Source organism: Dicentrarchus labrax, unplaced genomic scaffold (genome assembly GCF_905237075.1).
Source record: "Dicentrarchus labrax unplaced genomic scaffold, dlabrax2021, whole genome shotgun sequence".
NCBI classification, from domain to species: Eukaryota; Metazoa; Chordata; class Actinopteri; family Moronidae; genus Dicentrarchus; species Dicentrarchus labrax.
In genome coordinates this window covers 2927541-2944566 of record NW_026136717.1, presented here as the reverse complement: position 1 = coordinate 2944566, position 17026 = coordinate 2927541, and the positions used below count along the sequence as shown (strand labels likewise).

The 17026-nt window shown below is 41.7% G+C and overlaps 1 protein-coding gene across 1 annotated transcript; it reads left to right on the top strand.

Moving 5' to 3' along the window:
- The first annotated feature begins 542 nt into the window (after positions 1 to 542).
- aco1 (aconitase 1, soluble) lies at positions 543 to 16656 on the top strand. Its single transcript, XM_051429017.1, has 20 exons — positions 543 to 675; positions 760 to 928; positions 2407 to 2544; positions 2704 to 2773; positions 2863 to 3046; positions 3826 to 3965; positions 4052 to 4223; positions 5331 to 5431; positions 5743 to 5859; positions 7106 to 7265; positions 7403 to 7538; positions 8863 to 8947; positions 9286 to 9442; positions 11494 to 11618; positions 11704 to 11808; positions 12441 to 12583; positions 12665 to 12812; positions 13381 to 13503; positions 14294 to 14479; positions 14565 to 16656. Exons 1-20 carry the CDS (start codon positions 567 to 569, stop codon positions 14679 to 14681), a joined length of 2685 nt encoding a protein of 894 aa, XP_051284977.1. The 5' UTR covers positions 543 to 566; the 3' UTR covers positions 14682 to 16656.
- Positions 16657 to 17026: the final 370 nt, after the last annotated feature.

The window sequence follows — 17026 nt, the reverse complement described above, 5'->3', positions numbered from 1 at the left end:
ACCTGAACTAACCTGCCAAGTATGTGGACAATCAGTATGCGAGGGCCCTGCCAAGTGCTCTGTGGATCAGCTCACCTTTCACACAGATAATAGCTCTCAAGGAAATGAGTTGAATTTCTGCATTCTTGTTTAGCTTGTGTCCATTTCCAATATGTTTCAGTATGGCTGTAGACTTTTTATTGCACATTTCCCCGTTCAAAGTTTCATCAGACTGCTTACGAGATTTAGTTATGTAACGTTTGTAAAACATGGTCCAGGAGTTCACTAACCCTCAGCCCATACCGACCCACGTGGACTGCAACCTTAAAGGCTAATCCATTTCCACAGTGAATATGGAAAGACCTCAGATTGTAGACTAGGCCTTGGAGTTAACCCTCTTTATGCTCTGTTAAGAGACACTACATCTCTATTTGGTGTGCGTGTTCGAAAGGTTGAAGAAAAAAAGCCTAAAGACTAAAGAGAATGTTGGTTTCATTTAATCCCTGCTTATTCCCTGCTGTTATTTATTGGTGTTAAAATCAGGCTTACATTTCTTCTTTTAGATTTGTACCAACACATAGAGGAGGATGTCTGCGACTGTGAATAATCCTTTCCAACATCTAGTGGAGCCTCTGGACCCCAAGGACCCACAACAGCAGTTTTACAATCTTGCCAAACTTGGAGATCCCAGATATGGTAACAGCAGATATAAAAACTTGTTGTCAGCGTAAAAGTTTGAGTGGTACATTCCGAGAGGTTCACTGTCCGTTTGTTCCTCAGACCGTCTGCCGTTCTCCATCCGGGTCCTCCTGGAGTCCGCTGTCAGGAACTGCGATGAGTTCCTGGTGAAGCGCTCGGATGTGGAGAGCATCCTCAACTGGAAGCAGACCCAGACTCAAACTGTGGAGGTGCCTTTCAGACCAGCCCGTGTCATCCTCCAGGACTTCACGTATGTGCATGCTATTCATTTGCGTTAGAATGTCAGTGAGCACGGCTCAGCCCTTCACAAAGTGCTGTTGTGTGGAACCACAGAACTTTATTCTCAGTGGGACCTCTGCCAATTTCACACATAAAGGTCACAGTCACAGGGAGTACTACTCATTGTGTGAAAACAGTTGTATAATGTCTTCTGTGGGTCCGGAGGGCTGAGAAAATTACCCTGATGATGTCACTGTGATGTCATCAGGGTAACCTTTTTTGATCCAGAATACATAATGACGTTTGTATTGATCATGCTGTAACAACTAGGGCTAGGAATGGAAATTTCCGATCCTTTGCAAGTTTTATACCTTAGAGCTCATCAGTTCCTGCCATCAATGCCGACCTGTTTTTCTGACAGCTGTGCATTGCAAAACCATGACATCAAACTCGTTTCAGCAAGAAGGAGTCATGGCAGAGAGGAGGAAATTATTACAACAGTGCTCGTTGTAATGTCTGTAAAATGATCAATGCAAGTCAGGGTGGAAACAGCAGCAATGTGTTGAAACATCTGTTTCTACGTAACATGGACTTAAATTCCCTGAAGGCTATATATTTGATTCTTTACTTAGGAGGGCCACTGCTTCCCAACCGAGTAGCACGTACGTTAACGAGGGTAAATAAGAACAGTAGAGCCACGGCCACACGGTTGAGAACGGGTTCCAAATTAAACAGTGGAGCTTTTGAAAACCATACGTGCCTTTCTTCTACAGTTTTTTCCACACAGAAAATTAAATCATTAATGAATCGGTAAAGAATGGGACCAATGATAGATAGCTCACCTGGTAGATAGAGTTGGCGCCCCATGTACTGGCTGCAGCAGCTCAGGGTTCGAATCCTACCTGTGGCCCTGTGCTGTGTGTCATCCTCTCTCTTATCAATTCCCTTCCTTAGTAACAACTACAAAACGACACCAACATGGAACCAGTAACAGTTTTCCTTCGTATCCTTCATACTTTTTTTTGCCAGTATGGATGTAAAATAGGTCTTAAATTGCATTCACAATGGTCTCAAAAAGGTCTGAGTCCTGTTGAAACGTGCAGACTCAATCCCACACACACCGCCCTGCTGCCACAGATACTCACTGGAGCACCAACTGTGGATTAATCCTCCTGTTTGCTTGTTAAAAACTACAGAGACTGGCAGTTTTATGGAATTATTAAACATTTAAAGCAAATGAAACAATTGTATTTGTCAGCCATTTTCAAAGATTTACATCTTCAGTAGCATCCAGTGAGTTTCGACACAGACAGGGAAGGGAGAAAATATTGAGAGATGTACTATATATGAAAATGATAAGCCTTTTCATTTTAAGATGTACAGAATATTAGTGATGGAATGTTATTGCAATTAAAGCCTTATTTACACCTTAATATCTCAAATATGTTTCTCATAGTCATAATTAAAGAACAAAATATATTGTAATTTAACTCTAAACTGTCCTTGTAGTGGTGTCCCTGCTGTGGTGGACTTTGCTGCCATGCGTGATGCGGTGATGAAACTAGGCGGCGACCCAGAGAAGATTAATCCCGTTTGCCCTGCTGACCTCGTCATCGATCATTCCATCCAAGTGGACTTTAACAGGAAGTAAGGCCAGGTTCATCGAACACTGACCACCGTGGCACCACCATGGCACCATCAGTTCATAGTTACTGTATTATTCCCTGCTGAGGCTTTAATCACTGTATAATACTACTAATGATATAGTTCTGCACAATTTAAACACACTGGCTCTTTTTTCTTCAGGTCTGACAGCCTTCAGAAAAACCAGGACTTGGAGTTTGACCGCAACAAAGAGAGGTTTCAGTTCTTAAAGGTGTGACATTCAGTGTGAGCTCCGTATATATACTGTAGGTAACTATGAAGAGATGTTTTAACCCTTCGATATGTCGTTGTCCTTCCCAGTGGGGCTCTAAAGCCTTCAGGAACATGCGAATCATTCCTCCTGGTTCAGGGATCGTTCACCAGGTCAACCTAGAGTACTTGGCCAGAGTGGTGTTTAAGTACGAAGGGTACTTCTACCCTGATAGCCTGGTGGGAACCGACTCCCACACCACAATGATCGATGGACTGGGAGTCCTGGGCTGGGGTAAGACGTCTCATCTGTGTTGTAAATATTGTTCATAGAGGTTTCCAGTCAAGCCATCTTAAAACCCAGCATGACCTGCACTTACATTACATAGAGGCTACTTAGGGAGCAAACATCTACCCTGCAGAAGATACAAAAGCAGATATATGCATTAAAAGAATAGTACATTATTTTGGGAAAATGTGCATATTTTCTTTCTTTTTTTTGATAAATGCAGAGCTGCAGTCATGATGTGGTTAGCTTAGCATATAAATTGGAAGCAGACGAAAACGACTGGCCTGGCTCTGTCCAAAGTCTGCTAACCTTTGCTATAGTTGGGGACACTTCCACACGTGCTGGTAGGATGCACAGTGGTTTGTCAAGATACGTTCTAGCACTTCACTCCACCTGAAGCCACAAATAGTCGACATTTCCTTTTGTGTTCAAAGTGAACAAAGGATAAACATGTTCATCAGCAAAGCTTTAGAGACATTTGTAGATGTCATTTTTTGACTTTGAACAGAGAGGGGCTAGCTATTTACCCCCTGCTTCCAGTGTATATGCTAAGCTGGGCTAACTACCTCTTGATACCTTCCTGTCTGCTTACTTTATCCATAAACAGTTTCTCACTTTCCTGAAAACATAGAATAAAACAATGTATATGGATCTAACAATATAATTACACACACGGTGGTAGAGAAGTTTATCCATATTGGCCACTTAACATCACAACTGCTGACAGAACACCTTTCTTGAATTGATGATGCAGTTCTAAGTGAGATTTGTTGTATAACCTTCAGGCGTTGGTGGAATTGAAGCGGAGGCTGTAATGCTGGGTCAGCCAATAAGCATGGTACTGCCTGAAGTGGTGGGATACAAGCTGTGCGGGACCCCAGACAAGCTCATTACCTCCACTGACATTGTCCTCACTGTTACTAAGGTAGGTTTTCTGCCAGCATTTGCAAGACTGTCAGCTTGCTGTTGCACCACATTCTGACATTGCCCCTTTCCCCTTGTGCACCTCAGCACCTCCGTCAGGTGGGAGTTGTGGGGAAGTTTGTGGAGTTTTTTGGCCCCGGTGTTGCTCAGCTGTCCATCGCTGACAGAGCCACCATCGCCAACATGTGTCCAGAGTACGGAGCCACGGCAGCGTTCTTCCCTGTGGACGACGTCAGCATTCAGTACCTCGAGCAGACAGGTGAGAGCCAGGCTGCAAAGGTGGAAGTGTGGAAGTAATGCTGCATGAAGGGATGTAGTTGATACTAATACCAGTGACACTCCAAGATTCTTGATACCAATTCGATACCACAGTAAAAAATGTCCCAATCAAGTCTTTAATGCCTACGTTCCCCATTAATATAAAATTGTATGTTATTTTTAAGTATCGGTCTTGTGACATCCCTTGTTGCGTGGTGTCGTTTCTGTCATGTCCCAAGGTACGTGTTTGACTTGACATGAAAACTGATGGGAGTATTCACCTCTTCATGTTTCCTTCAGCACCAGCAATGTACACAAGATTAGATTTTTCCACCTTTTGTATGTGTTTAAAACCCGCTTCCACCTCCCAACTTCCTAGTGTACCAGCATTCTATAAATGCTGAACATACTGGCTGTCAAACACTGTTCGTGCACTACTACTACAGAGTTAATTTGCATTGTTCAGTAATGCAGTGTTCACACTACATGATTTTAGCCCTCATTTCCACTCTCTGACAGTTTATGGAGGTCGCTGACAGATGGAAGGTGATGACTCCTGTGAGGACAATCGCTGTGTGTGAACTGTTCAAAGATGTGGTCAGGGGTTGCAGAGAGCTCAGCGAAGCCCAAAATGTATCTATGAGGATAATAATCTGGCTGTGTCAGGGAACCGTGAAACGAACTCCAGCCAATGATAGCAGACATGTGCAGCACCAGACGGGGCAGTAAACCGGGTAGTTTCGGCCGGAACCATCTCACGCACATAATAGACTGAATTAACAGGGTTATGAGTCAGGGATAAGACTGTCTGATGTCGACTGCTGTTAGTTATTAATTTGATTAATGGTGTAGCAATGTTTGTATTGATCACTGACAGTGGCTGATCAGGCTAATTAACAGTTTCTAACGACAGTAATGCTGTAAATGGTTGCCATTTGTGTCCCTATTACATTACAAGACAGGAAGTTGTACAGTGTGAACAGTACAGACATCCAATGACTTTAAAATCATGTAATATTTGGACTGGAAGGGATATTTAATTCATTGAAGACACCTCTGATCCATCACAAAAGATTTTCAAGGTTTGTCTCTGTTTGTTTCTGTTCAGGGCGTGAAGCAGAAAAGCTGGCCTACGTCACAAAGTACCTGAAGGCAGTGGGCATGTTCAGAGACTACAATGATGTCTCTCAGGATCCAGATTTCACTCAGGTCAGTCTTTGAAGTTTTAACAGTGTTTGTTCTCCATTGTAAAAGAAACAGGCACACAAGTGCCACTAGCTGACACACATCCTGATTAAAACAGTAAAAATAACACACATGGGCGTCAAGATTTTCAAATTGGAACATTGTACCAAACACAAAAACATGTAAGAAGAACAAGAAATAAAAGTTATTCAAAGAAGAGACTACCAGTATAGTTTCCACTATAAGTGTATAACAGAAAAGTATGAATTACCACATTGTGCAGCTACAGGCAGAGCACAGAAATGTTAAATAAACCACATCGCTCTCTCTCTAAGGTTGTAGAGCTGGATCTGAATACAGTGGTTCCATGCTGCAGTGGTCCCAAAAGACCCCAGGACAGAATCCCTGTGTCCGACATGAAAGAAGACTTTGAAACCTGCCTGGGAGCAAAGGTAGGTATCAGCATGTTAACCATTACGCAGAATCAAGGATTCAAAGCTTTATTTGTCACAGACACAAACAATGTGTGTAGTCAAACACAATGTAGCAGGCTGTGCCAGAAGGCTACTGGGATAGTCTACGATAAACACTGAAGATAGAGTATCATGACAGGAAATGTAAGACTGTGGTGCCAAAGGTCAAAAGGGCTGGGGATTGAATTTCAGTATGAGTACTGACTGATGTGTCTGTAGCATAAAATAAAAGTGCGCATCAAATGTCTGTTCACATTTGTAATCTTGCTTACTTATTTTAATCAGACAGTTCCTCATTTATATTAAAATATACCTAATTTTAGACTTTTATTTGACTTGTTCTTTTCTGCTTCTTTTGTTAAACAAAAAACAAAAGTGCTTTCTACACGTTTATGTGCTGAAAAAACTAGTATTATTTAAGCTTAAAGGTTATATATTTATGAAATTCAGTTGCCACTAGAGCACCAGCATCTCAGACCAAAACAAAAATAAAACTCACCAAAACAGTCTATGTTAGTCTTCATCTAATCTTCAACAATCATCAACTCTGGTTTGGTTGAAATAAACCCCTAATTCACTGAGTTGTGTGACAATGTTTGTGAAAAGGGTTCGAATGGCTGCAATGTAACATGTTAATACTTGGGGACAAATGTCTGACCACATTAAGGAAAGGATCCATGCAGAGATAGACCATTTGTTTAACCAGAATCAGCTGTAATATCACAATCACTCTCCACCAGACTCCATAGACAAAAACTGTAAATTTACCTTGTGTGTCATCGTGACTTCATTCAAAGTGTACAAAAACTAAATAAAACTCCTCAAAACAATCTTTCTTTCCACTGTTCCAACAATCACCAACTCTGCTTTGGTCCAAATAAATCCTTAATTCACCGCCGTAGAAGATAAAAACAGCAGTTTCAGTCGCTGTACAGCTGCACACGGATGAGACCAGCTATGGAAACAAACCACAGAGAGGCTGCGATACAACACAGGCAGAGGGAGTGTGACACCATGACTCCACTGTATCATTACATAGCAAATAGATGTCTGCTGCTATGTTAATGTTTTAAATCTCATATATATAATCCTTAAGTATCAAAACAGTTCAAACAGTCCCCTGCCCTTTTGTTCAGTAATGGCTTTAAATTATGTCCATGACTCAGTTGCTGCTGCTTTCAGGGCTTTGGTTAACCACTCATATTTTGTGTTGTGACATTTTTAGCAAGGTTTCAAGGGTTTCCAAGTGGCTCCTGAGCGTCACAGCACTGCAGTCCCCTTCCAGTTTAATGGACAAGAGTATACATTAAACCACGGCTCGGTGGTGATCGCTGCCATCACCAGCTGCACCAACACCAGCAATCCATCTGTCATGCTGGGAGCAGGTAGGTGTACACTACTTCTCTTAATGGACTTTCTGGGATATGGTGGGAGGTGTATGTTAGTCAGGGTGGAGACTGATTGTACTGCTATTTGTTCTGTTATTTGACAAAGTTAGTAAAGGTCAATGCTCTTCCTCCAGGGCTCCTTGCTAAGAAGGCAGTAGAGTGTGGCTTAAGCGTGAAGCCGTACATAAAGACCAGCCTGTCACCTGGCAGTGGAGTGGTCACCTATTACCTAAAGGAGAGTGGTGTTATGGACTACCTCTTTAAGCTGGGGTAAGCTGCTAAAATCTGTCATTCAGTCAATTGTCTATATGTATGGTTGATCCCACACATTTTCAAGGCAAAGGCCCATTATTTTGTACCCTGGAAAACAGTAGTTAGACACACACAATAAAACTTTAGGTCCACTTACTAGCCTTTTTAGTCAATAGTCACCTTTTCAGTCAAGCAGATAGAGTGATTTGACATGTGATTTAAAAACCAGTGTCACCAGTAAATATGTTACAAAATACATATCCTGCTTTTATATCCACATTTATGGGACCAGACTTTGGCCAAATGGTATATTGTTTTTATTAGGGGTGGGACATTTTATCCTTCCAAAATATTCTAGAAATCCAATTGAGACATTATTCATTGATAAAACAAGATGTGAATATTTGTTTTGTCTAGTCCAGTAAAGCTGACAAATGAAGGTACTTTATCACATTGATGCAAAACATTCTGTACATCCAATAATGCTATAAAGCAGTTCTGCTCTGATTTGCTACATGGCCTGCAGCCTTCAAATACATACAGGCATATTAAAGAGCTAGGTACAGACAATAGTATGAACAAACTGTGCAGAAAATGGTTCATTATTTTGAAGCATTTGATGCAGTAAAATGGTGACATCTGCTGGGCTGTCCTTGGTATTGCATCCGTATGTCAGTCTTAAATACAACGGCATGATAAAACGGAGTCAGAGTTCACTTACTGGAGTTATTGATCAGTACTTGATCAGCAAACAGCATTTAGTGGGGGCAAAGATGTGATTTTAAATGATGATCTTAAAAATCTTTTTGCTGTAACAACTACAAAACAACTGACATGCAACCAATACTGATTTCCTTCATATCCATCATCATACTTTTTTGTGGACATGAAATAGGTCTTAAATTGCATTGATAATTGTCTTAAAACATCAGAAACCATGAGTAAAGGTCACCATTAGAAAACTGACCACAGAACTACAGTCTGCTTTTAAACACTGGCAGATTGTAAAGCACAAACCCAATACAACACCTTTTTAATACAAGTGTTACGTAACCAGGCCTCACTCAATGTGCTCATGTGATTTTTAGTGGGGTGAGGATTGATACATCTTGTCCAATATTTCTGCTTTGAAAAGTCAATACTGTGTTAGGTCTACTTAGACTCACCACATTAAAGCAAAATGTCTTCTGTAGTCTCACTGCATATGTCCTCATATGACCTGTCTACTACATAAAAAAATGTATTTTTACATTTTACCTTTACTGACAGTCTAGCTGTTGATGCATAGGTAAATAAGTCATTTGACACCTTTTGTAAACAATCATTTTGTCTTTCCTGTTAGCTTTGAGGTTGTTGGCTATGGTTGCATGACCTGTATAGGCAACAGTGGGCCGTTGCCAGAGCCGGTGGTGGAGGCCATAACCCAGGTACCAAGAGGCTGTGTCCACATCCCTACTGTATCATTTCACATCTACAGGCACTCATTAGCTCTTTCTCCTCTTCATTTATCTTTTTTTCCCTCTTTCTAGCATTCCTCACTGTTACATGTCCTGTGGTAGCAGGAATATTGTAGGCACTGACCCTACCTTCACTCTTTATTTTTGTTTGCTTGTACTTTTTCTCTTTTACTTTTTTCTTTACATGACACATCCTCTCTCATTTTACAATCCATGTACATCAGTGATACATTTCAAACTATAAATACATACAGTATTTTCTTTCTTGCTCATATAAGTTGAGGTGTTTACGTTCATTTGTGTTTCAGGGAGACCTGGTTGCTGCAGGAGTCTTATCAGGAAACAGAAACTTTGAAGGGCGAGTCCACCCCAACACCAGAGCAAACTATCTGGCTTCTCCCCCGCTCGTCATCGCCTATGCAATCGCCGGCACTGTGAGGATAGACTTTGAGAAAGAGCCCATTGGTGAGTAGTTATATTTTTAATGTGCTGGTTGAAGTTTTAATCGTAAAATCTGGCTCTAAAAACAGATTGGTGAAGCAGGGCCAATGATGAGATCATAATCTGCTCTCGTTTTTGTGTCACACTGAGCAGGGTTGTGCTGTGTAAAGTTGGATAAATGTCCTCAAGTGATGTTACTTGAGTCAGCATTGGTTGAGGCTGAAAACTACAATTTGGAAATGGAATAAAACCTGGGCAGCTTGCCACTGCTAGCCTAACACCAGAATCTCTGACCAAACTGTCAGTGGCCAGGTTGCTACAGAGGTAGCACCTTACACACACACACACTCTCTCTCTCTCTCTCTCTCTCTCTCTCTCTCTCTCTCTCTCTCTCTCTCTCTCTCTCGTCTCTCGTCTCAGGTCTCAGCCCTGCCTCTTAGCACCACAGGCATGCACGTCACTATGCATGCTAGTCACGCTTAGTGGTTGTGGTCTCTGTGTCCCCATAATCCAGCACACATGACCCAGGGAGTATTTACTCTTTAAGTAACACAGGCTGATATTGCTGCTAAGACCCAGTTTTGTGGTTCTATTCAGTTTGGCTAGACCCCAGTCTGGGACCTCTTTATCCCTTACAAGTTCAATACATCATGGTTAAACAGTCATATCTGGGTCTGTTTACAGATGTCATTATACATGCAAGTTGGAGCCAGATGTAGAATCTAAAGGTTACTTTGTTTTCACAATGGGATGCTGTTGGAGTGGCTACAGTGTGCCTCTGGATTTAAAAAATACATTTCCACAGACAACACAGTTCTAATAGGATTTGACAAGCTTGACATTGAAAAAGATAGCTTCCAGCCTATGGATATAAGACTGACTCATATGTTTGCAGTGCAGTCTGAATGTCAGCACATAGGACTAGATGTTTGAATCCCTTTTGGTGAGCAGGAAATGTGGAAATGGTTGGGTAGATGTTGCTTATCTTGTTGCCCAGCTCTTCTCCCCTTTCCTCCATTGCTAATACTCGCCTTGGCTGTGGAGTTGTCACTGCGTGCCAGAAGTGCCTGTTTGACGTTTTGCCAGGACCCCTTCGTCTTTGTTCCACCTTTACTTCCTGCCGCTCTAATAGCTGATGTAGTTGTTGATAACCTTGTCCCAGGATTCCGACTGAGTCATCTCAAGTCTCGCCTTAACATACTCGAATTCTTCAGTCAAGCCATGGAGAGTCAGTTCCAGGGGTCCTTTGTTATGGAAGTAGATGCAGCTCAGAGATCTTGGCAGTCTCAGCCACTTTTTAATGAGGGAACTGACCGTCCTCTCCAGTTTTTCAACTTGAGTGATGGGGACCTCCATATTCATTCAGTGTCCACAACAACGGATTGAGCAATCTAAACAGGCAGTGCTTGAAATTAAGGATGCCCTGTTGTCCTGGGGACATTAAAAAAAAAAAAGATAGCACCTGGGACACAAAAGTACAGTGTTGGGGACAATTCTGGGACAGTAGAGAAATTAATCATTACGTGACCAGAAAATAATATCCTGACCTTTTTTAATTGGAATCACGATGCACAGTCTAAATTATGCTCTTTTTTTTCTCAACTGTAAATGCCCTGTAGACTATAGCCAGACTTTAAATAGCCTGTTGCATTAAAGATACTACACAGGTTTCAAAGGTTTGAATAAAACCCCAGTTGAATTTTGAATTCAACTGGGCTGAAAAGGATAAGAAAAGAACTTGGGACAATGGTTGATTGCTTGGTTTGTACCCCTGAATATGTATTGTACCAGCACCCCAAGCTCTTAACTGGTGCCTCTAATGCAGTAGCAACTGAATTCCCGTCTACACTGACTTCCTGCTCTACAATCCATCCTCTGACTATAGAAATAGAGCTGCCTGGCTTGATGTTCCTGAGGGCCAGTACATCAAAATGTATCCTCTTTTAGATCAGAATCACTGCTAGGCCTGAACAGGCTGTCTTGACTAGCTTTTGAAATTTCATTTGAGCTTTTTACGTGTGTTAAATGAAAGGTAGGAGGTCATTGATCCCCCTCGTCCTTTGTCTCCTTTGTAGCCATTAACTCTGAAGGCAAAGAGATCTTCCTGAGGGATATCTGGCCCACACGGGAGGAGATTCAGGCTGTGGAGAGAACCTATGTCATCCCATCAATGTTCAAAGAAGTCTATGAGAAGATTGAGGTAGTGTTACCTTCACTGTGTTGGCAAGCATTCCAGCAGTGTAATGTAGATGTGTGACTGACATGAATCTTCTGTGTTGTTGCAGAAAGTGAACGAACGCTGGAACTCTCTGGTTGCTCCCTCTGACAAGCTGTATACCTGGGACCCCAAATCAACCTACATCAAGTCACCACCGTTCTTTGATGGTTTGGTAAATATATACCATAGATACATCTTCCCAAACTACTGCAACTACTACCAGTGCTAGTATATGGAAATGGAAGGCTGCCATTATTAAAATGAAACCATCTAATCTAATACTAGTTTCATTTTACATTAATGTGCGTATGATATATGAACGCATTTCATTTTTAAAATCCAGTTTTAATTTTCATCTTTGGAAATGTGGAACTACGGCCAAAACAGCAATGAAAATAAGTGTCATAAAGTCATTAATGCTTACACATTTAATGATAAGTGTCTTCTTCCATTTAAGCCATTAACCTTGGTTCTGTGATGTTGATGGATAAAGGCCACCATGTGCACACTGTTTGCAAATAAAATGTAAAACTGGACTTTTAAATATGGTGTCCTGATTTTTAGCAACGTTTTTATTAAAATTAAGTGTAAAGGGCTGTTTTCATGATCATTGTTACAATAGAGGGATTCCCCTCTGCCTTTTTTGTTAAATCTGCCAAGCATAAAAACCTCTAGTTTATAATAACATTCGACTGACAATGCAACATTGAACTCCTCCAGCTTGTGGCCAGAGTTGGAAAAATAAGCAGTGTTTCTATTCTATATATATATATAATAATTTTTTGTCGCATTGTCTTTATTCAGACCATGAAGCTGCAGCCACCCAAGTCCATACATGACGCCTACGTGCTGCTGAACTTGGGAGACTCGGTCACAACAGACCACATTTCTCCTGCAGGGAACATCGCCAGGAATAGCTCTGCAGCGCGCCACCTGACCAGCAGAGGGTGAGTGACCCCTACGGTTTCAACTGTGAATTCACAGCAGTTTTTTATGTAGAGTTGTATCCAATTGTTGTGTTTTTTCAGTTTGACCCCTCGTGACTACAACTCGTACGGCTCCCGTCGAGGTAACGACGCTGTTATGGCCAGAGGGACGTTTGCCAACATCCGCCTCTTTAACAAGTTCCTCAACAAGCAGGCGCCACAAACCATTCACCTGCCAACTGGAGAAACGGTCAGCATGCAGCACCCCTCTGGGACTTTCTAACAATGCTGTGCTGTCTGACTGAAGTCATTCTTCGAGTTCAACAACATGCTCTTAACTCAGTTGACCCTTCCAAAGTCCCGCCCCTTTTCACTCTGTGCTCCAGTAACAGTTGAGCAAGCCTCGGCCAGAACCTCAGTCAACTTTCTCCTTTCCTGTAGCTAATATTATCTAACTAGCTAGCTAGCTAATTCAAATCAATCATTAGTTAACATTTGCCAACTTCTTTTAACTTGCTATCTTTTAACCATCTTGGTTATCTTTTCAAGATAGACGAGCCTAGCACATAGCGTGTCTGGAAAAGAGAAAGATGGACAAGATTCTGACTGAGGCTTTCTCAACTGTTATTGGAGCAGAGAGAGGAAAGGGGCGGGATTTAAGAAGGGGTTAATTGTTTCTGTGTCAACAAGCAGGAAAACTTCTACAAGATGCTTCTGTTTGAACAAGCAAACACCTCAGCGCTGCCTCACATTGTGTAGGCTACATGAACTGTTACATTTGGACTAACTCCTTCATAATTTGCCCTTTTTTTGTGCAGCTGGATGTGTTTGATGCTGCAGAGAGATACCAGCAGGCAGGAGTCCCTCTGCTGGTTCTAGCAGGGAAGGAGTACGGCTCAGGAAGCTCCAGAGACTGGGCAGCAAAGGGCCCCTTTCTACTGGTGAGGATCACGTCTTAGTAACCAGGAAAAGAAAATGCATAATCATATTCTGTAAACAACATTAAGCTAGACTCACATCATGCATCACATTGTCGTCACTGGTGGAAGCAGTTTGGTGAGTAGATTGAATAACTCACTGATTCCAGAGGGAAACTGACTCACAGTGTGGGACATAAAAAGAACATACAACAAGCAGTCACAGACACAGAGCACATAACAGCACCCCATGCAGGCAGGAGACAACTCAATCAATGTTTGAATGCTGATTGACACAGTTGTTGGTGGTGTAGTAAATAAATGAAATTGGAGATGCAGCCCTGAATAGATCCCCTTCACCTACTTTGACTCGCTGTGTTCTTCGTGTTTGGAAAGTCATTGCCAAAGAAATAAGATGAACTCTGAGACCATCATAATGACTGAGACTTATTCAAAGTATTAACAAGTCTGGAATATTTCCTCTTGCCTGCTGTAGGCAGTGATGTTGGTTAGAAAATGTTTCTGGATGTGGTTGTCTGTAGACGTTACTGAATTATAAACTGAACGTGACAGTTGTTGGGATGACTTTGGAAAATCCTGATATTAAAAAGGTCTTAAAAAGTCTTGAATTTAGGTGAACCCTTGCAGAAACCCTGAGTTTTGTTCATTTCGTGGCAAAAAAGGGAAAGTCGAGGCACATCCGGAACATAAAATAAATATAGTTGTCACTGCGTGATTTAAGTGTGGAACTTGTGATGTTGCTGGAAGAAGCGAATGTTAAAGGGTGTATAATGAGCTTTTTGTTTGTTTTCAGGGCGTTAAGGCCGTGTTAGCAGAGAGCTATGAGCGGATCCACCGCAGTAACCTGGTTGGGATGGGAGTGATCCCTCTGGAGTATCTACCCGGGAACACAGCTGACAGCCTGGGACTGACCGGCCGAGAGCGCTACACCGTCATCATCCCCGAGCCGCTCACGCCCAGGATGACGGTGGACGTGAAGGTCCGTTAGGGACGCGATCTTGTACAACATCATTCCACAGTTTAGGTAATGTGACGCTTGATGCTGTCTCTCTCTCCCCTCACAGCTCGACACAGGGAAAACATTCCAAGTGCGGATGAGGTTTGACACCGACGTGGAGCTGACGTACTTCCACCACGGAGGAATCCTCAACTACATGATACGCAAAATGTCTGAAAACTAACCGAATAGGAACAGAGCAACACGTTTTTTTCTAATCCTCAGCTGCAGTCCGATTTGACGCCAGCGTAGTGAGCTCATGTAACGGATGACAGAAGAATACCGTCCAAAAAGAATCCAGTCATTGTCCATGTTTGGTGCAAAGAGCCACTTACAGCATCTATCACAATATTCTCATTTTTGAGACTGCTGCTACTACTTTTAATTACACAGCAGACCTGGGGGTCAATAGATATGAGATGTTAATATTTAGTTAAGAAGATTTAAAGAGTTAAAGTGTCAGCTCAAGTAGAAGTCCTCCAGTATTTCCTATTAATAAGATTGACTCATTGCTGCATCCTCTCTGTGGGGGTGTTTGTTTGAATGTTTACTTTAGTCATTGGTTTGAGTCAGACAGCAGTACTCGGCAAAGGATTAATCCGGTTTAGTACAACTTGGGTCTTAGTTTGGATCTTGGTTCTGATCCGATTGAATTGCTATTAAACAGAACTGGGTGTACAAATGTGTAACTTGACGGTACCAACAGATATTCTCTGGTACAACAGTACCATGTAAGTTAAATCAGCATTTTGGCTAACTTCCTGTCCTCTCCCTCCTACCCTGTCACCACACTGAACTCCTGCTGCCTGTCACTGAGGACTGCCACAAAAAATATCACGTACAGCAACATCCTGTATGCCTCAAGAAAGGATGCCTCCAAAATGAGTTAGTGACTGAAGACATTTTGAAGGCCAGTTCTTCTATCACTACTGAGGAAACGAGGAAGTTAGATTAGCAGGGTGTCAGAGCAGGCAGCACAGAGGTAATGACACAGTCCAAAGACTTTTTTTACTGTCAGTGTAATAATAAGTGCAGCGAGCACACCGATCAGCAGGTGGCGGTAATGTGCCAACAAAGACAGGGAAGAAGAAGCTAGTTAACGTATGTAAACAAGGTTTCAGAAAATGACTCTGCAACTGTTGAATGAGGAAGGAAATGCATAGAAATGCAACGTTAGACCTCAAGGATACACACAACGTGTCTGGGTGAGTAATGCAAAACAAACGCACCCCGGCCACATCTCCATCCACAGCCGCTGTGTTCGACACCGCTGTGCAGAGTTCATTCTGAACAAGCTACAAACTACTTTAAAGATCTGGTCAGTTCTTGTAGACTTTAAGGCAGAGCACTGAATCTCTTCACATTTCCGTTAATCATAAACAGCACTGCAGCAATAAGAGAAGACGTGTCAATAAAATCCCTTTTATAGAAACGACCCACGGTGTAATAAACCAGAAAGAATCTTTAAAAACAAGGACCTACGTTCATTCTTGACCATGACAAAAAGAATGAACGTTAGAGAAGTCCTTGAAGCGCTCAGGAAACAATGAAGACATCTACAGTTGCATGATGACTGGGTATACTGGTGAGGAAGACCTTGTGATATGATTGAAAGCTCAGGAAAAGCTACTGAATGGGCCATAAGGTGAGGTTGTTGTATGAGGGGTTAGGTTATTGGTTGTGAATCATAAAGGAAGAAATGGAATGTGACTTGATTTGAGTAGAATATTGTTCTGGTTCATTGTTCCTTCTGAAGCCACTGTGGTGGAATACTGTAATACAGTAATGGTTACCTGGTATGGCAGCGTGACAGCACTGTTTTCATCAGACCTCCCTTCAGGTCGTCACTCATTCACTACCAAACATTCATTTTAATGTCATGTTGTCCTTCCCGCCTCTCTCTGATCACTGTATAGAAAACATTCCAAACTGTATTATAAATCTGCTTTTGTCAGTGTGTCTGCCTTAATGACTTTCTATGTGATCATCTTAATTCAAAGATAACTGTCTTTATGCTCGTTAATCCTAAAACACTCTGACAAGACTGATAAAAACCATGTTTTTGTTTAACTGTGCCATGTTCGTTACACTATGCCTGAATGCATTATGCCACACATTACTGAAAAATAGAATAAAATGTGATTTTTCTTTGTTTGGAATGGTTTTCCTGTCGTGGATTAAATTTCATTTTCTATTTAAATTTTTCTAATTTAATTGGATTTTTTTGTCAAAGGGACCAACATAAATGTGTGTTGTTCCAGTCAGCTTGAAGCTCATTGTAGCAGCACTCTAAACTTCAAACGCTAACACAATTACGGGACTATATTGGAATGCTTGTCTTTTCTTAATACACTCGTGAATATGAGTCTTAAAATAGCTCCCACAAGCTCTTGAAGTCCATAAATAGGCTGAAGGCTGTTTGTTCACTGCTGTCACTGATCCTGGTTTTTTCAAAGAATTGTCAAAAGTTAGGAAAAGACTGAGTTTTTAAGCCACTTGTCTACGGTAGAGTTTTATAAAACTGACATG